At 36.9% G+C, this 21517-nt stretch overlaps 1 protein-coding gene and 1 long non-coding RNA gene across 6 annotated transcripts in view; one reads left to right on the forward strand and one right to left on the reverse strand.

Annotated features, from left to right (window-relative positions):
• Window positions 1-19575, forward strand: part of DCC (DCC netrin 1 receptor) — a 1201233-nt gene extending 1181658 nt beyond the window's left edge. For all 5 annotated transcript variants that reach the window (XM_024235927.3, XM_054537946.2, XM_063716903.1 and 2 more), the window contains 2 exons: window positions 12408-12550; window positions 16317-19575. In XM_024235927.3, the coding sequence (XP_024091695.3) occupies window positions 12408-12550; window positions 16317-16406 (233 nt within the window). In that variant the 3' untranslated portion in view covers window positions 16407-19575. The remainder of the gene's footprint in view (window positions 1-12407; window positions 12551-16316) is intronic.
• The window catches only part of LOC103892992 (uncharacterized), an 88838-nt gene that overhangs the window by 20404 nt on the left and 46917 nt on the right, over window positions 1-21517 (reverse strand). The gene's annotated exons all lie outside the window — the stretch shown is intronic.

Genomic DNA, 21517 nt, shown 5'->3' on the forward strand with positions numbered 1-21517 from the left:
CTGTGCCCAACTGAGACCACATTTTTTTTTTTTTGAGACAGTCTCTTACTCTGCCACCCAAGCTAGAGTGCACTGGCTCAATTACAGCTCACTGAAGCTTTGTCCTCCCTGGCAGTGGTGATCCTCTCACCTCAGCTTCCCGAGTAACTGGGACTACAGGTGAGCGACACCTCACATGGCTAATTTTTGTATTTTTTTGCAGAGATGGGGTTTTGTTATGTTGTCCAGGCTAGTCTCAAACTCCTGGGCTCAAGTGATTTACCCACCTCACACTCCCAAAGTGTTATCATTACAGGCATGAGCCACCGCGCCTGGCTAAGACTGCATTTTTTTAAACCACAATAACCTAGTATGCTCTTAAGTCAAAAATTAACTTTTAGTTTTAGTGTTGCATTTAAAAGAATATAGTTATTTGTTTATTTTCTTTTTGGCTACGCTCTGAGTGGTACCTCATTTAAAAGAAACAGGCTGCTTTGTGCACACACGCCTGAGCTGACACATTAGAATACTTGATAAATCTGGAGAACACATTGCCTGATAAGTTGAGCCCAGTGAAGTTTTCATCACCTTATGAGAGACGGTGAGCAGAGCAGGTCAGAGCAACTGCTCAGAGCTGTCTGAATGTCGTTCCCTAAGTCTAGAGAAAAGAGTGGCCTCTTTCTTTTGAACAGGGCTTGCTCTCAAATCATAAATCCATTTGACAGCCTGGAAGCCATTTTCACTGTCTCACTTAAATGGTCACACTGCACATGATCACACCACATTACAATAGCATAGGGCACAAGTAAGGCCTTATATCCAACAGATGTACAGATTAGATGGTCACTACCTGGCTTCTTCTCTCTCATAAATAGTGCATCTCCTGAATTGCTCCTCACAATGGACCGATTTAATGTGATTAAAGCTTCTGGAGTTTCCTAGATCCCAGCTCTAACTTCCAGTTTAGCTATTCCCTGCACCAACTCTCTGCAAAGAGAATCAATAGCAAGGCAAAGAGGGATAAGAAGAGAGGAGTAGGAAGTAAGCTATTGAAAGTGAGAAAAAGAGGTTATTTCTCATTGAGCACATGTAAAACACTACTGATGTCTTTGTCTTCTCACTGAAAAATTATACATTTTGTTTTTATTAAGTGTGTTACAGTATGGGTCATGTCCAAACATGATTTGAGATATAAATATTAACTTCTAAGCTCACCATGGACATGGCTATCAAAAGCAGTGTTTCTCAAGTTTTGTGTGCCTGGAAATCACCTGCAGACATTATGAAAAGGCAGATTCAGATTTAGCAGATCTGGAGTAGAGCCTGAGGTTCTGAATTGCTAAAAAGATTCTAGGTTTTGCTGAGGCTGACCCTCTGCAGATTAGATTATGAGGTAGTTTGGATTTTGAACAGATTGTATGCTCTTAACCTTGGGTTCATGGAAGAACTTGTGGGTTTGGTAACTCACTTGAAATTAAATGGATATTTCTCTGTGGGTGTGCCTGAACATTTTTCTAGCAAGTGAGTTCATGGCATTCATTAGTGTCTCAAATTATTTATTATCTATGACAGGTTAAGAACCACTTGACCTGCTGTTTTGTCATCACCCTCAACGTAGCTCACTTGTGGAACATAAACCAATGTCTGTTTTTCTTTTGTTTTGTTTTTTTGTTTTTCAAGACCAGTTCCAAAACTTTGTACTGAAACAACTTTTCTGAATCTGAGGCCAAAAGCTGAGTACTTGTGCTCTACTCAAATGAAATTCTGCAAAATGTATTCATTTTCATAGAAAAACCTGAGGCTTTGTACATTTTTCAACATGTGATGAGGGAATTAAATTAGAATTTATAAATTTGTCCCACTTCTGCAACAATCTCTTATTTTTATTGCCTAAATGAAGATCAGTAGATCAGAGCCACCGCTGTCCATGGTATGTTTTCTCCAAAAGATGAGCTCCTGTGGGGAAGTGAGATGTGCTGTCCTTCGAAGGGGGTCATCCTAACCTGTCCTTAGCACCACTCAAGTGGTACACTGAAAGCACCTCCTGCAGAGACTTAATGACTGCATACACATTTCCCCAACGACTCCTCATTTAATAAAAATTTCCCATTCATCCAGTGTCACCCTGGGGTGAGTAGCATATGCAATCTGTAAAATTTTAATTTTTTTTCTGGTGGTAGGGATGGTAAGTGAACCCATGAATAGTGATAACGTTAAATCACAGGGAATGGGAGCTAATTAAAATAAATGTTTATTTGAGGAGTCAGAAAGTTCAATTGTATTCTATAATTTCCCAGAAGATATTATCATAAATCATTTATTAGGTATAAAAATGCTGTAAGTCAAAAGAGTATGTGTTTGAGGAGGCTGGATAGTGCTAAAGAGGAGCTGAGAAAAAGGAGTGAAAAAACAAGAAAGATATTTGAAGACAGTTTTCACCCTTTGCATTATTCAAACTAAAGAAGCTCTAAAGCCAAGTACTATGTTTGTTATTCTTTCCCAAGACTTCAGAAATTTTCACTTCCTTGATACCGTGATGTTTATATTTATACTGGCTTCCCATTTAAATTGGAACAAGTCTAGCTGGGATCAACATACAGAAGTAAATCAGCATATGCTGATTTACTCCTATTCTTTCTTCTACCTCTTCCATCACCCCGTGCCACCATCCCACACTATAACTGCTGTCTCTTCTCCTTCTCTCTCACTCTCACATACTCCTCTCCTCTAAGATTGTCTGGTCTGCTTCACTCAGCTTTCTATCAAAGCCTACCTTTTTGAATTTTTTATTTTTGTCTAAGAAAGAACATATAATTTAAGCCTGACTTATCAGCTGAGTGGCTTTGAACAAGTCCTTTATCTTCTTTGAATTTTGATTTTCCTATCCCCAAGGCATGAGCAATAAGGTATGCTTTAAAAGGTCTATTTTAAAGAACAGATAAGAAAATGTAGGAAAAGGTGTTTTACTGTAGTTTATGTACCTGTAGGTGGGACAAAGGTTACGTGTTTTACCCTTTCTCTCTCCAGGTTTTAGTTTATAAAAATAATAGAGACAAGGTACTGATAACCAGATGGGAATCAAGGATTGCAGAGAATCATAGCCTTTTGGAAAATGGTAGCAGTAGGTGGAAGACCTCTTCCTCTCTCCCTGACTACAAGAATATTGGACCTGCTAGCTGTAAACTGAAACAGACAGTAGAGAGGTGGCTGGGACTTCTGGAGTCAGGCCTTGCCTTGTTTGCTTAACATATGCAACTCTTGTGAAGTTTAAGGATAGAGGGTCTTCATTGTCAATGCCCAATGTCAAGCCCAAGCAGGTTTAAAAACTTGAGTAGTGACCATTAGTACCTTAACCCTCTCGTCTCATTTTTCACAGACAGGTGGCCCATTGAAAGCCACATTATTTGTGACTCAGAGTAGCCCTGTCTTACAATGAGAAGAGAAGAAAGGAGCAGAGAGGGGAGCAGGGCACCTCATCAGCACATCCCCAGTGGGCAAACAGGCTGTTTCCCTTATTTTTGAGGAGAAATAAGAAGGTTGGGAGAAGAACACAATGTTTCTCTTCCCAGAAGTGGCATTTAGAGATGTTTATCACCCTTAGAGTACAATTCACATGGTAGACTAAAATGCCTTAAGATTGATGCAAAATTTATAGTTTGAAATTCGATCACTTATGAGGGATGCCTGAGGCTATTGTGTCTGAGTAAATGCAGCTACTGTCTTTTTGTTCAATATTTTTTGAAGATGAAAAGGTAGAGTATTACACAAAGTTTCCCATAAATATTTTTTATTTCTCCTATGCCCTCAAAAGCTCCTTGCCTATCAGAAGTGGAAATAATTATGTGATACTTCTATATCCGCCCCCAGTTAACCCGAGCATGGGCTACTTAATAATAAGTATATGTAAGAATAATATTCTGGTTCACATGGAAACTAGACTGAGAGAGTCCATTCCATTTTGTCTGGCATCACAGAATGGATCAGAGACAAAGTAGAGATGAGAACCCAGGCTTCTTCAAAACCACCCTTTTTAACTTTGTTCGTAAGGGTAAAGGAATGGAAAATGAAGTAGGAAATAGGAAAAAGTGGGGAAGATGTGAGTTAATAGTGAAATCAAAACCATGCTATGCATTGGCCTCTGATCTGACCCCGGTGAGCCTTTTCAGTCCATTCCGGCTGCAGCCTAATGTTTCTCACCCCAAAAAATTATTTTACATGGGAAAACCTTTTGCAGAGAGATGCTAGCAGGAGTCTGCACCTGGCAGTCATATATTATTTACCTAATGAGTAAATGAAATGTTTAATAACTCCACTGCGAAAATGAAGCTTGAAACAGTAAATTCCTGCTGAGGCTGCTCTTCTGCACCTGATGCACACTGCTAGCCCATCTCATAACTCCAGCCCATTTTTATTTTTTCCTCTTAGTGGGTCCTGCTGAGGAGATAACATTAAAACCAAAGCGATGCTCACTTAATTAGTTGTATATCAGTGTAAGAACATTTACTTAGCGCATCAACAGCCAACGTTCCACCAAAGGGTCGCCTGAAACTTCTCCAACATGCACCCTGGATAAGGGAAATTCTGCAGTGGCTTCAGATTGAGCATTCGTAAATTTAAATTTTTCAATTAGCCATGGATCATTTAACCTCAGAAACGTAATACCACTTATTTTTAATTAGAGTATCTGTTTGAAATACAAAAGCAGTAAAACTTTAATTGTTGGTATAGCTTTTCACTAATAATTTTAAGAAAAAAATGACAGAACATTTATCTTTTACAAAGCACTAGTTTAAATTATTGCAATTTGAGTTAAGCTTTAACTGGCTGGAGATTCCTTCGGATTCAATGGATCAACTAATTCTTCCTAAGTCTTAAGGAGAGGCAAGAAGTCCAAATGTAAAGTAAAGTACAGGTAGAATAGCTATATTATCCTTCCTTGTGTAATTTTCATAGCTAATAACTTAAAAATTAAATTTCTTACATTTATAGACATAAAGACCCCAAAATCCAAAGAAAGTAGACTATTGAGCCAAGGTCACAAAACTAGGTCCTAGGCTAAAATGCTTCCTCAGTATCAGGATATTTATTTGAGCACTCATTAAATATTTGGAATTTGTTGTATAGATCACACACAGTTAACCGTCATTGAAAATAATAATATAGATCAGCTTAGACTTCAGAGAGTGGGAAACCCTTCATCTTTCAAGGCCTATTTGCAAAATGAAAGGTGATTTTTCCAATTTCTCAGAGCCCCAATACTGATCCTCTTCTCACTAGCTCCCACCCAGCCTTGAGCACCTCCCTCTCCCAAAATGAAGTGGTTTTTTTTTTTTAACCACATTTTGAAAATCACTTTTCATATTTGGGAGAGATCCCAGAGGACCCTGACTCCAAAATTGAGATTATATTCACAGCTAGGAGCCATGGAAGAGATTCTTTTCATTTTTCTTTTTCCTTTGATATATGTTTCTGATAGAGCTCATAGAAGTTTTATGAAAAGTGTTCATGTTTAGGCCAGTAGTCAATGTTAAGTGTTGTTCTCCAAAGTGAATAAATAAATATGAAGCTTTCCCTGTAGCTACAATCTAGATCTACCAAGATAGAAAAAGTCATCAAAAATTCAATCATTTCTTAACATTAAAGAACAGCACTTTGATATCCCAAAGTAATATGTTTTCAGTTTGTTTTTTTTTCTTCTAATTGCCGTAATTTCCATTAGTTCTTGGGTAGGATGATGGCTCTCTTCTAGTGAGTCAAAACACTGCCAGGCACATCAAAGGCTCTCATGCCTCAAGGCAGTCCATTATCAAGAAGGAGTCACCAAGAATGGTGCATCCCTGAGGCCAGGGATGCATAAACAAAGTGGGCTTTAAACCCGGCTTCTGAAAGCAGCGTAGAAAAAAACCAGTTAGTCTCCCAGGAAGAAGTGTGGCAATGCCCCATTTCAATGTCAAAGTCTTTGAAATCTATGAAAGCTTCATGTGGAGGAACAAATCGGGGTTAGGACAAATGGTCTCCCAACAGCAGCAGTCAGTCCATCAGCAGGTGAGAGGCCGCAATATGGTGGTCAGTATCCTGTTTGGATTGGACCATGCTCCAGGCCTCACTCACTAATCCACATGCCTCATGACTACACTGCCTTCTCATTTGAACACAGTCCATACCAGGAGACTGATTATTTTATATAAAAATGTTCATTTGGTTTAAATAGTGTAGAAGATGGACTGAGAATTTAGACACATGGGAAGGTGACTGATCAGGTCTCAGGCACAAGGTAAAAGATTGAAGGCATGTCTCATAGCCCCACGAAAGAACAGAGATGCCCACCAGAAAATCAAGAAAGAAGCCATTTATGCTTGGTGAGCTATAAGCACTTAAGGAAAAAGCACTGCTTGGTGAGCTTGTAGGGACCCAGGTTTCACCAGTGCACAGGCTTGAAATATTGAACACTGAATCTACACACACACACAAAATACAAACGTCATGTAGGGATGGAGTTATGCACAATCAGGAACATGGTGTCTGCCTTCTGACAAAGGATGTTTTCATGGAAATCTTGGTTTTGAAACATTTATTCTCCTTAACTAAAAGGCAATTTTGAGACCACAGTTGCCTAATTAGTTGTTAATAAATCTCTCCTGGGAAATTTCCCTCATACGCTTTTCTTTAATTGCCCTTTCAAGGAAAGGAAAGAAAAATATTTAAGGCCATAGAGTGTCCCAGTCAAATCCTGCTGACAATGTACTCTGGGAGGCTGTTTAAATTCTTTGCCTCTACTAGAATTTTATTGAAATTAATTCTACCTTCATCTCCAGGGACCTCAGAATTCTCTTCAACAAAATAAAAGGAAGGAAGGTCATTCGATGAGCTCCAAGAGCCCTCGCGGTTCCGGCATTCTAAATTTCTGTGATTCTGTGAATATTACTTGAGAAAAGGCAGTCATCTGAGGTTTAAACACTCTGTGCGGTCTTTGAGCCGAGACGATGTCTTCGATTCCTTTTGTGAGGCTCACCATGTCTTGTACATTTGTTCAACACTCACTACATTTTGAATGTATAACTGTTGCCTGGGCACTAGAGAAAATCAATTATTATAATGAACTTTCTAATGAGTTTGAGTGATGGTACTCTTTAGGCATGTCCATGCCCTATTGTAATAATAGGAGTGAGTGTGGTTGATACAGTATGATACACATAGTGCAATACACCTAAGTGTTTGGAATTCTGGGAAGAAAATACACCATAAGAATATATTTCCATCGTGATAACCATAGGCTATGCCTAGGAATTCATTTCTCTGCATGTAAAACTGACAAAAAAACGGTGATGAAGTACATGTTATGGAATTATATACAGCAGTCTGGTATATTCTAAAAGAATCTTTACTTTTACGTTTCTCAGAACAGGCACTGGCCCTACTTGAATTTCCTACATAATAAGCTATGCCTACGCCTTTCACTTTTTATTGTAGATATCTATGTTAGAGTGAATTGATTTTCAGAATGTGTTAAACATGCATTGCATGTGTTTGGTTACATATTAAATTGTAAATTTTCAGAAGTAGCTGAGTTTCTTAAACATGTTTTTAAAACAAAAAATTTAAATAAATAGGTTTTATGATCAAGGGAGTCTAGGTCAAAAATAAGTAAAAGATGTGTGAAAAAATATATAGAGACAAATGTTCATTTTTAAAATGCAGCTGCTGTGTTAAACATAGGAAGGGATAAGAGCTAGCTTCTGGAATGTGCTAAGAGGAACAGCTTTTGTGACAATAAAACTATTATAAATTCAGGTTTAATCAGAACATTGCAAGCATTCTTGAGGGGCATACAAACAAAATTCAGGCAACACAATTCAAAATACATGGTTGGTAGATACCTTCTCAAGGTTTATGCCTCTTTTTAAAGCTTTTAAACTTTGTGAATTCTTTTTTAAACTTTACGCCTTCACTTAAATAATAACCTAAAATATCAACATGAATTTCACATGTTGGGTTATCTGTACCTGCCAAGGTTTTTAGTGGCTGCCTTCCTATCTGGGTTTACAATTAAGATGGCACCAGGAACACCATCGTTATAGTCAGAAGTTTAAAAAAAAATTGTGTGTGAGTAGAGGTAAACCATTCACATCCAGTGAACACCACCTGACATTACAGTCCCTGTATGAATGAGGTCTTGCCTATTGTTGAGTTAGAAAATCTTCACAGAATTAGAAAAAACTACTTTAAATTTCATATGGAACCAAAAAAGAGCCCCTATAGCCAAGACAGTCCTAAGCAAAAAGAACAAAGCTGAAAGCATCACGCTACCTGACTGCAAACTACACTACAAGGCACAGTAACCAAATCAGCATGGTACTGGTACCAAAACAGAGATATAAGCCAATGGAACAGAACAGAGTTCTCAGAAATATCACCACACACCTACAACCATCTGATCTTTGACAAACCTGACAAAAAAAAAAGCAATGGAGAAAGGATTCCCTATTTAATAAATGGTGTTGGGAAAACTGGCTAGCCATATGCAGAAAACTGAAACCTGACCCCTCCTTACACCTTATACAAAAATTAACTCAAGATGGATTAAAGACTTAAATGTAAGACCTAAAACCATACAAACCCTAGAAGAAAACCTAGGCAATACCATTCAGGACATAGGCATGGGCAAAGACTTCATGATTAAATCACCAAAAGCAATGGCAACGAAAGCCAAAATTGACAAATGGGATCTAATTAAACTAAAGAGCTTCTTCATAGCAAAAGAAACTATCATCAGAGTGAACAGGCAACCTACAGAATGGGAGAAAATTTTTGCAGTCTATCCATCTGACAAAGGGCTAATATCCAGAATCTACAAAGAACTTAAACAAATTTACACGAAGAAAATACACAACCCCTTCAAAAAGTGGGCAAAAGATATGAACAGGCACTTCTCAAAAGAAGACATTTATGCACCCAACAAACATGAAAAACAGCTCATCATCACTTGTCATTAGAGAAATGCGAACCAAAATCACCACGAGATACCATCTTACACCAATAAGAATGGCAATCATTAAAAAGTCAGGAAACAACAGGTGCTAGAGAGAGTGTGGAGAAATAGGAACACTTTTACACTGTTAGTGGGAGTGTAAATTAGTTCAGCCATTGTGGAAGACAGTGTGGTCATTCTTCAAGGATCTAGAATTAGAAATGCCATTTGACCCAGCAATCCTATTACTGGGTATATGTTCAAAGGATTATAAATCATTCTACCATAAAGACACAAGCACACATATGTTTATTGTAGCACTATTCACAATAGCAAAGACTTGGAACCAACCCAAATGCCCATGAATGACAGACTGGATAAAGAAAATGTGGCACATATGTACCATGGAATACAATGCAGCCATAAAAAAGGATGAGTTCATGTCCTTTGCAGGGACATGGATGAAGCTGGAAACCATTGTTCTCAGCAAACTAACACAAGAACAGAAAACCAAACACTGCATGTTCTCACTCATAAGTGGGAGTTGAACAATGAGAACACATGGACGCAGGGAGGAGAACATCACACACTGGGCCTGTCGGGGGGCAGGGGGCTGGGGGAGGGATAGCATTAGGACAACTAATGTAGATGACAGGTTGATGGGTGCAGCAAACCACCATGGCACATGTATACCTATGTAACAAACCTGTACATTCTGCACATGTACTCCAGAACTTAAAGTGTAAGAAAAAAAGAAGGGGGAGGCAGGAGAAAAGTATTAAATTTATATTAATAAAAAAAGAAATAGTAAAATTATGATTATCAGAGGCTGTGAGGTGAGAGGATTGAGGAGACGTTGGTCAAATGGTACAAAATTTCAGTTAGGAGGAATAAGTTCAAGAGATCCATTGTATATTGTGGTGATTAGAGTTAATAACTATATATTGTATACTTAAAAATTGCTGAGAATTGATTGAAAGTGTTCTCAACACAAAACATAAGTATGTGAAGTAATACATATGTTAAATAGCTTGATTTAGCCATTCCATAATGTATATACATGTATCAAAACATTATGTTTTACACCATAAATATATACTGTTTTTCCTTGTTGATTAAAAATAAAGAAAACAAGCTGTTGAATAAATGAAAAAAAAGAAGGAAAACATTCATAATGAAAACTGGGCATGAATGACAAACCCAAAATGATTGTAATATAGCAACAGTATCAAATTCATATGGCAATTTTGTTTTAGCCCAACAATCTCATTTATCAAATTAATGATTATAATCCAAATTGTACTATTTTCACAGGGCCTTTCTCTTTAACTTTAAACGTGTTTTTGTTTTATAGCATAGGATAAGAACTATAAGGTATGATGCTTATAGCAAGTTTTATGTTTGTATATATTTTAAAAATATTGGAATACAGTATTTTAAGTCAATGCTGGAGTTGATTAAAGTCTTACTTTTCCCTTTAAATTACAAGTCAGTTATGAGAAACAATGATAAAAAATGAGCTTTTATCCCCAGATTTATAGTCCTTGAACTAGATTTCATGTTCGTTTACATTGCTTCCTCAAAAAACCCATGTAAATTGGATGGGCTAGGTCAACAAGCTAGTGATCATCCTTCATTTGCTCCATGGAGTTAGACAGATGTTGTTGCAAAACTATTACACTGCCTGCCGATTTCTAAATGTGCGAACTTAGGCAAGTTACTTATTTTGTCTTTATTTTGGCATCCCCATATGTGAACTGAGAATAAGAATACCTAGCAGGATTGTTTTGAAAAATATTAATATATTATATTATAATAATATGATTAATATTAAAAATAGCCCTCATTGGATAACTATTATTGGCACCAACTCCCAGGCAACTTTTCACAGCGTGAATAGTTAGCCCTCTTTGAACAAGTTACTAAGTATCAGCCACTTTAAATACATAATCCCATTTAATCCTAACAAATTACTAGTATCATTCCTATTTTGCAGATGAAAAACAGGCCAAGACAGGTTCAGTTGACAAGAAATTGCACAGATCTGAATGCAGACTGGACTTACTGTGAATCCCAAATTCTCCCTCACCATGTTATTTTGTCCAAAATGAAACTAAAATGCTTGGCATAGATCTAGACTTTTGTAGGCACTCAGTAAATATTATTTCCACTCTGAAGAAAACGATTCATGTTTCATTTCGCTCCTCATCAGAGGTACCACGAACAGAATATCACCCTTTTATGATAAATCACTCAAATTGCAGACTTTTGATCCCAAAGTTCAAGAGTGAAAAGGTATAAATGTGAAGAAATTTCATGTTAGGTCAAGGGATGGGAAAAGATGCTTATGTCAGGATTTACCATTTCTAGTGACCAGCACCTAGCAGATTGCTGGTTTATTAGATTTATTATTATTTTCATTGTTTCCTTCAGATGACTCCTATTTATCTGATTATAGAGTAACCTCTGAGCTTTATTAGCTAGAATTTTGTTTTCCAAAGTGTAGTCCAAACAACTTTTTCTAGGCAAAATATAGGACCCCATTAGAACCATTAGGACTAAAACGTCATCTCTCGTGATAGAAGAGAACTGAGGCCAATGCCTTTTCATGGCTTTCTCGAATACCTTTTCTGCTGAACTCTTGGTTACAATGCTAAGAATGACACAACCCCTTAGTTATGTGAGGTGTACTAGCTGATTCAATAAGCCTTTATAAAAGTTTCATTTTCAGCTATAAGGTCAAGGTTGTATTAGTGCTACAAGCTAAGCAGAATTTATAAGCCAAATTTCAGTTTCCTCCAAAAAGGCAGCCCTTATGTATAGGAGACAGAAATATCATCTATTTGATACTCAGCAGTGCCTCAAATGATTTTCATGAGCAAAAGAATGTCTTATTGACAAAAGCCATACAGATTAGAACAGAATTACATCTTTTTTGTTCCAAAATAGAATTAAAAATGATGATAGTCTATCACATTAGCCATGATGGATTTTATTTTATTCTAACGTCTTATGCTCATTTGTAGACCAGAGCAACCAGCTCTTCTAACTCTGCAAATCTTCCTTGGTTCTGCTGTGCAACCTAGGGCTTATTTAGGTGGTTTAGCACAGGGCTTTCTGGCCCTAAGCCGAGACTGGCACCAAATAAGCTTGCCTGACACTTTATAGGGTGTGATGAACAGTCCAGAGCTCCCAGGCAACTTTCCACAGCGTGATTCGGAATCTACTTGCAATTACATATGGCTAGTGGAGCTGCATCTGGAGAAGCCTAATCAGAATTTGTCTTCCATTTAGTAGAAATAAAACGAGCCCACTCACTGTGTCAGAATTCATCTTTACACTACAGAATGAGCGATAACCTAAAATCAATGCCAGTCTCCTGGATATGGTGTATATACTTGAGAAAGTGTTCTGCAGAATGTTTTCTACATTACTTTCATCACTGTGTTTCCTATTTCAGGGCCCACTCTTCCTAAGACCCATGTGAAAACAGCCTCCCTTGGGTTGGCTGGAAAAGCAAGATCCCCTTTGCTTCCTGTGTCTGTGCCAACAGCCCCTGAAGTGTCTGAGGAGAGCCACAAACCAACAGAGGATTCAGCCAATGTAAGGGCATCTTTAAAATTCATTCTTCATCAAGGGACGGATTGACTGGTGCTGTGTAATAGCATCTAAACCAATGAGTACTGTCCATTCACCCCAGGCCACCCCAGGCCATTGTTGTTCTTATTGTTGTTTGTTCTTCTGTTTTCCTGCACTTAAATATGAAGAGGAAATAAAAGCTATGAAAAAAAATTACGTCAGAGACTTAGTTATGTAAAAAAGTTGATTGATTCTTAAGGTTAGCCTTAGAAATATGACCAGATAGCTACAGAACGTGTGGTTTTACACCCATATATGTACATAATATATACATAAACACATGATATACACATGGATACGTGTGTGTGTGTGTGTTTCTTTTCAATAGGAAGAAATACCTTGGCATTCTTGGAAATAAATAAGACTATATAACTCTTCTTCCTTTTTAATTTTTTTTAAAGAGACAGGGTCTTGCTGTGTTGCCCAGGCTAGAGTGTAGTGGCTATTCACAGGCACAATCATAGTGCACTACAGCCCTGAACTTCTTAGCTCAAGCAGTTCTCCTGCCTCAATTTCCCAAGTAGCTAAGACTATAGGTGCACATTACTATACCAACTTATACAGTTATTCTCTAAAACTAAAAAATATAGTGACAAAAAGCTATATGATGAGGGTTTTTTGAAGTTATTATATATGTTACTTCTGAAATCATAAAATACCAGAAATATAGATTTGTGAAGGAGAAAATATAAAATAAAAAATGGAAGGAGTTTAAGTAATACAAAAAGGAAATGACACAATTAGAAAATAAGAAGGGAAAGTTTATTTAAAGACAGAAAAAGTTTTACTAAGGAAATAAGCTAAAAAGGGTTCCAGTTAGAAAACTCAGAAGGAACATCAATGGAGAAGGGGAAAAAATCAGAATTTTAAGAAAAAAAAAAACATTTATCCCAAAAATGCACTGTAAAGGAGATTCAAAAAGACGTTGCCTAAAGGCAGCTATTTATAGTACACTTTAGTTGTTTCTGAATATAATTCAAGAGAAAACATTTAAAAGAAGCCTAAGGAATTAACATATCAGATATCTTGAAAAATCAGGGCACTAGAAGAGAAAAAAGATGAAAAGAGCAGATTAAAATTCTATTTTGTTATTACATTTGGATCTTTTTTAAGCATAAATTATGAAACAAGAATAATCTGCTACCCTTCCAACTAGCTTCAGTTTTCTTCATGCATAAATGAAGTCTTTTGCAAAATTTGCAAATAATGTATTGAAAAATAAATTTATAACAATATCAAGGAATAAGTAGGTCACATTTAATCAGTCCTCTGTAAGCAATGCAACTACCAGGTTTTTTTTTATAAAAATTCTACTTTCTTTTGATATCTGGTTGTTGTTAAAAACAAAGAATCATTTCATTTGAATGAAGAACAATACATTTTTCTTGACTTAATTTTTTTCAATACTACAAACAATAAAATATTTTAACTACATAGAGATCGAGGAAGCTGAGTATGTTGAGTGTGTCTGTAAATGTTTTGGCAGATGAGTGTTATCTACTTAACATACTTTTCAAAGATTCAAACTTGTAAGACTCTAATGCACTTTTGTGCATTATAATATAGCTGTTTACTTCAATATCTGTTTAGGATCAAGGTTTATGGCCACATCTCAAATAAAATCAAACTTCTAAGTTTACATGAAGTATCTCATCTCATAAGGAATCACGTCAGGTAGGCCTATTTTTACATTAAAGGTTGACTCTAAAGAATGGCAGCCAAATTAAAATATTAAATTTTATTAATATTAAAAGCAGTAAGAAACACGTATTAAAGGAAATAAAGAAACAGGACAAATAGTCGAGACCAGCATTTGCCTATGAAAATATAATGTGTAATTTTAAATTGACTAGAAGCTACATTAAAAGATGTAAAAATAAATAGGTGAAGTTAATACCTTTTATCTAACCCAATATTTCCAAAATATTATCATCTCAACATGCAATAAATATTTAAAATTGTCAATAATGTATTTTACTTTTTTTGCACTACTGTTCCAAAACTGGTACATATTTTTTCATGTAAAACACATTTCAATTGAGACTAGGCACATTTTAAGAATATAATAGTTACATGTGGCTAGTGGTTGCCGTATTATACAATGAAATCTAGACAGTTCGAGAACGACAACCAGACAATGAAAACAACATTTTGGAAATGAGTTGCCTAGTAATCCCCTCGCTTCAACTTCTCTCTCTCTCTCTCTCTCTCTCTCACACACACACACACACACACACACACATTGTGTGTATATAAACAGGCTTTTAGCCAAATTGGAAACTTTTCAGTCCTCTATTAAGCCCTGAAGATTGGGTAGTGTATGCCCAAATCATTCACTGACACGCTGAGATGATTTCTATAGGAAGCTCATACATTAATACCATACATTTTGAGCTGTTTTTTCAGTGGCTGGAGTAGCTTTGTGCCTACCTCCCACCCATGCAAATTCTATCAATGCTCTCTTGAGATCAAGGGTATTTACTTGGCAAGATTAGATATACATCTCTGACCATGGTGCTAAGGAATGTGTCTTGGCCTATGCAGAGCTAGAAATCATGGCTCAGGCCTCATTGGTTCAATCATTTAATCAATGGAATGCGCTAGCCAAGAATAATAAGTAGAACATCTATATAAGTCAAATAATATGTTCAAGAAAGGAAAAAAAGAAAATTAACATTTATTGAACATTACCACTGGGCAGCCCTGACTTGTTGAATCCTCCTAACTCCTCAAAAGACAAACTTGTTATTCTCATTTCACAAATAAGGAGACTAACTCAAATAAAATGTGCAAGTATATAAAAGGACTGGGATTCAAATCAGTTTCACATCTTGTTTCCCCATCTGGCTAACTATCAAAACTACCTGGGAATTTTTATTTTAATTAGGATGTCTAGGTTCTTCCCATACCTTCTGAAACAGAATTCCTAAGCCTAGCGACCTGGTATTTGTGATAACTAGTAATTCTATTACTTACTGACATGATAATAGTGACTTATAGTGACTGAGTTTACAGAGTGAATTAGTGACAGTTCACTAGGAATTCTGCAGTTCAACCTCTTCTTTTATCCACCATTCAAATTGTCCCAAAAAGTATTGACTGTGGTTTGGGGCATGAATTTTGTTTCCACACACAAACTAAAGTCATAATCTCCAGATGTTTAATTGGCCAAGGCAAAGCCCATTGAGTTCTCACATACAAAAAAAAATGTATCTATGTCATGATACAGAGAAAAAATATTCTGTTCATATCTTGATGGGTAACCTAGTAAGAGGAACAGGAGCTAATGTATTGAATATCCACCATATGCCAGACCCTATCATGGGCACTAAACATGTTACAGGAGGCTCAGAATAGCCTATGAAATAGATGTCATTATCATTTTATTGATGAAGAAAACTGCGTATCAGAGAGGTGCACTCCCTTGTCTAAGACCACACAGCTAATAATTGGGAGAACTTGATTTGAAACCCAATCTTTTTGACTCTGAAACATCTTCCTTGTCACAGGTGGAGATGGAGTGGGTGAAACAATATGCAATCTCTTATTATCCCCTCTTTTATTACCAGCATCTTCATTCAATGAATATATATTCCAAGGACAGCCCTGGCTGTGGTCTCCTAGGTCAGACTTGAGAATACTTAGCACCCCTACTAGCTGTGACCCCGGCCTTCATAAAACAAATGGATCAATATTTGGTACTAACTCTTGGCTGTCATTCTCTTTATAGGTGTATGAACAGGATGATCTGAGTGAACAAATGGCAAGTTTGGAAGGACTCATGAAGCAGCTTAATGCCATCACAGGCTCAGCCTTTTAACATGTATTTCCGAATGGATGAGGTGAATTTTCCGGGAACTTTGCAGCATACCAATTACCCATAAACAGCACACCTGTGTCCAATAACTTTAACCAGTGTACAGGTCACCCATCAGGACCACTCAGTTAAGGAAGATCCTGAAGCAGTTCGGAAGGAATAAGCATTCCTTCTTTCATAGGCATCAAGAATTGTCAAATGATGATTACGAGTTCCCTAAACAAAAGCAAAGATGCATTTTCACTGCAATGTCAAAGTTTAAGCTGCTAGAATAGTCCTGGGCCTTTGTCACTGCAGTGACCACACTGTCATAACTAATGCCTATGTTTTCCTTTGTCAAGGCCCGTTGTTTAATGTGTAGGTCTAGTCTTACAAAATGCAAGTGCATTATTTAAGCCTGTACCATGCCATGGCAAACCAGTGCAAGCTCACTATTTTGTTTTCAACTTTAACATACAAAGCACCCATGGGAATCTCTCATGCCATAGCACCAAAGGATTGGATGTTTTCCTTACAGCACAAAAAGTAAACAAACAAAAGGCAGAGAATGCTTATGTTTGTAACTCAGTCATTCATCTTGCACAAGTGGTGGATATTAGCGAGTGGCTAAAAATTCACCTATTTTGGCAAGTATTTGTAAATCCACCCTTAGTTAATGTGTATGTCTGGAGTCCAGGAACATAAAAATCTGCAACTAGTGGCATTCTGTCAGCAGCAGTACATTTCCGGAAAGAGGATATAATATGCAATCTTCTCAGACACATGGTAATTATATGCTTAAGCTTGTAATAGGACAGTTTTCAATTTGGGTGGCTTTTGTGCCATACCACACTGTGATACAATTTCAAAGCTTCACCAAGGCCATCTTCCTTAGGAGTTTGGCCAGAAGAATGCCCCCACCCCTTCACCCCATCCCTCCCTGAGTTCTCCTTGGCAACTAGCGTTGGGTGAAATGGCCAGCTCCACATGTCATATGGTGCAGTGGCCAATGTCACCTGTCTTCTAATCCTGTAGAAATGGCAGACTCCCTGAGAGCAGGCCCCGAGGAAGAGAAGGAAAATAAAAGGTAGCTTCTAACAGTACCTTCTCTTAAAGAATGCCAACTCTGCCTACAGGGTCAGTGTTGGTAAGCATTGGCCACCAGACCCTTTTGTTAAGGGAATCTTTTACACCACACCTGTGTCAGAGTCAGGGGGAAGCAGAGGGGCAGGTGCCACCTGACACTTCCGACACGTAAATCCAGCAGATACTTTTCAAAGCAGCGTCTTAAACTGTGGACTACAGTTTAAAACTTCTATTGCCATGTTTATCTACAGCTTGGAACTAGCTAAAATTAAGAACATTTTGTATGCAGCCTTTTAGTTTCTGAATTTTCAGCTGCATTTGGAGTTAATCCCTGTTTATGCAGCTGAATCGCCAAAAGGGAGCTAGTTTGCATATTTATCAGTTAGGTGACTTGAAAACCCAATGAGAGAGTTAAAGCTGAATTATTCCTTTCAGCACTGCCTTTGATTTCAAGCTTGAGTAGGTCATAATTTTAAAAGAGCATGGAAGGGATAGGATCTTTACAACCTAATAGCTCCTTTTATTAGGTGGGTAATTATATATGAATCCCTGAATAAAATATTTTGAGCAAAATGGCACTGTAACAGAAGTAATAATTCAGATTATTTTTTTACAGTTTTATGTCGGGAAGGAAATCTGATATCAAAGAGAGGGCTGTTCAAATGGTTCATTAGAAAGTCCGGTCCATTTGCGAATTTGTTCCTTCAACAAGAGTGCTCATTCAAGTTACTCAGATTTTCTGGAAGTCTTTTCTAAAGAGCTATGTAATGTTATTCTATGGGACAGATTAGTCTTATTTAACATCTGGGCACTTAGGTAGACAACCTTCTACTGACCTGGAATAAAGTGTTTCCTAACATAATATTAAATTATTCAGAAATAATCCATTACTTCAAAAAAGAAAATATTCATTGGGCTAGCCCAACCTTCTCTAGGCCCTAAGAATTATTACCTCCCCTTTCTAATTCTAGCGAACATAGAACATTCTTTTTAGGCACTTGACACCCACGAAGGTAATCCTGAGTGCTCAGTTTGGAAAAGGTTGCAAATCTCAGATTTTAGGGATAGAGTCACACCTTCAATCTATAGAATGAAGTTGACCAATTAAAAAAAAAAAAACCTATCATTTTCACAAATTTCTAGATCCTTCTAGTCAAAAATAATTATTTAGGAAATAAAATTTTTAAAAATCCGTTTAAAATACATGTTATTTGTCTTCAGTGGAAGTTATATTTCTGCTGCATGCTTTTGAAACTTTCTTCATTAAATAGAATGGTTTGTCTTAGTAACTGGCAATGCCAATATTAGCACCATGCATTTAATCTATAACACAATCAATCAATTTAAACATCCTCAAAAAACTCTAGTATCATTTACCTGGTAGTATTAATATACAATGATGTCACCACAACTTTTGTATAACTCTGTTCCCTTTACCCTCAAATGATTCATATATGTATACAATTGCCTGCCCAAGGTTTCAGGTAACTTATTAATTTCCCAGTCTCCTGATCTCTTGGCAAGAAGAAACCTGTGAATGCTGCAAACTAGCCTCTGACTTCCTCCTACTGAGTCTAGTTCATGGTATCCAGGACTCTTCACACTCATAACTCTCTCTGATTCCCATTGGGTGATACCTGACAGCCAGCCAGCCGCTCTGCCACCAGAACTCATTTCTCCCTGAAAAAGAAGAAAATCATATTTGGCAGAGCATTCTCTGGTCTGCCCTGTAATGTGCTGAAATGTCAGGCAAGATCCTCTTCTTTAAAAAAAAAAAAAAATGGTATTTTTCTTTATGTTTCACCCTAATAAGAAAGCTATTTTCTCTCCTCTGCAGAAATTTCTGCATTTGTGAAACTTATAAAAATTTAGATAGTTCAGATGTATAAAGAATATTTGGATGATGCTCTAGCCAAAAGTTAAATATTTCGTAGTGAATTGTAGCCAATAAGAAACCAGTCATACCTGCCTCTTTGAATAACAGAGATATAAGCTTCTAGAATATTTAAATAATGAAGCTTTACATTTGGGTATTATAAAATGCATACTCAATTGAACGATCTGAAAAAAAAACACCAAGCCAGTGATATAAGTGGAGATTTATTAAGGATTCCTGTTGAGTATATTCTTAGTTTCTTCAAAATAAGGATTATTCAAAATTAGGCGTATGTTCAGTCTCCTGCTTTGGTTCCAGCTACACAAGGAGAGTCATCCTGTGCTAGTGTGATGTTTCAGACAACATTCTGAAACTAAAATATTTGGCACTTATTGGCTTTTCCAATAAAGAATCTCTTAAGTACAGGTATTTCTGGAAGCTGTTGGTGTCTGTGCTTGAAGATGATTGCTGATACTTATCCACCCTTTGGGTACTTCTGTTGACTTTGTTTAAATAATCATCTTATGGTTGTCCCCAAATGTAATATGGTATCTCAGATATAGCAGCTGGACGGTAATTACAACAAAAGGTTACCTCTAAAGATAACATCTCACCATTTTAGATAAAATTGTGTCCCAGAATTCTTATGGTTTTGGAATGTCCATTTCTAGTCAATGAAAGAAAGAAAAATGGAAAAATTGTCTAGTTTCAGGCATGTTTAAAGAAAACAAAATCATCTGAACTTTAAAATAGATGCAGAGCAGGGTTACTTTCCCTTTCACTCAGTTCCCTTCATGCAACCACAGGCAGTCCTGCAGGCCAGAGGTTACTATCCTAGCCTGCTCATAAAACATATACTATACAGAGCCCACAACTTTCTGGAGATGCAGAAGCAGCCATACACTCAAGTCTCTCTGGTTTTGTAAATCACATTCAAAGCAACATTTTACTCATAATTTGCATTTCTCTGGTGACTTTCAGAAATCACTTTAGTATTGTACAGAAAAGCTTTTTATTTGAGTCCAGTGTTTAAAATTAAATTGGGTACTTGGGAAAATCATAGATAGGTGTTTTGTATGATATTCCATTCCAATGCAAAATATATGTACCCATGCCTCAATGTATCTTGCTATCTAAATATCTGTTGCCAAAAAGTATTGATTTGGGAAAAAAAAATGCCAATTTCCTGGTCAGTGAGGTTATGTAAAAGACAAAATACCACACCCATATCAGCAAATGAATATTACTACTGACCGTTGCCACTGTTGCATAACGTTCACGTGGCAGACTTCCAGTTGCACTCTCTGAAGGACTTTTTTCTCTTGCTGTCAATAGAGAGCCTTTGTACATTGTCATCCTATGATTGTTGTTGGTAGAAGAGCAAGAGCAAAACTCTGCAAGATTTAATAAACACAGAGGCATGGGCCAAGGGATCTCACTGTGTGCTGAACGTGTATTTTCAGATGCAAGAAAGGAATGATGGAGAGGAGGAGAAATGCTGTTTTTTTATTATTGTAGGGTAAATCTGACAATTCTGAACTTTGTGAATTGTCAGCTTGTTTGGGGGAAGGGTGGGCGGGTATGGGGTGTACTTTTTATAAGTAATATTTAATTTATTATTTAGAGTGGCTTCTTTTTGGATAATTTATGATAAAAAGGGAGATCTGGTTGGGATCTAGATATGGCTGTTAAAGCTGCAGTGTTCCATATCTCAGAGGGACCACTTTGGAAATGAATTGTCCATTGCTGAGTATGAAGAGATGTCCAGTCCAGGCAAAGCCTTCACTGAAGTTCCATCATCACCACCTTCTCCCTTTTTAGGGTCATTCAAAGAAGATAACACCAAACCTAAATAATTCTGAAAACATTTTGCAGATCAGTGCTACTTATTCAAAGGGCTTTGCAACTCAAACAGATTGTTAGTGTGCTAGTGATAAGTTTATTTGGTAGAAATGGGTATACTACAGCTTTAACTAGCCTTAGTGAGAAAAGAAATTTTTTGTTGTTACAAAACACCTTTTTTAACAAAAAGGTATTTTGAGCCTACAAAAGGTTTCTTTAAACTGTCAGATTCTAGCATTGTTAACCAAATTAGACTAGTGATTGCAATATTTAAGTGTAAATCTTGTTCTACGAGAAAGGAAACTTGCTTACAGTTTAAAACAATGACTGT

Source organism: Pongo abelii, chromosome 17, assembly GCF_028885655.2.
Source record: "Pongo abelii isolate AG06213 chromosome 17, NHGRI_mPonAbe1-v2.0_pri, whole genome shotgun sequence".
Lineage (NCBI taxonomy): Eukaryota > Metazoa > Chordata > Mammalia > Primates > Hominidae > Pongo > Pongo abelii.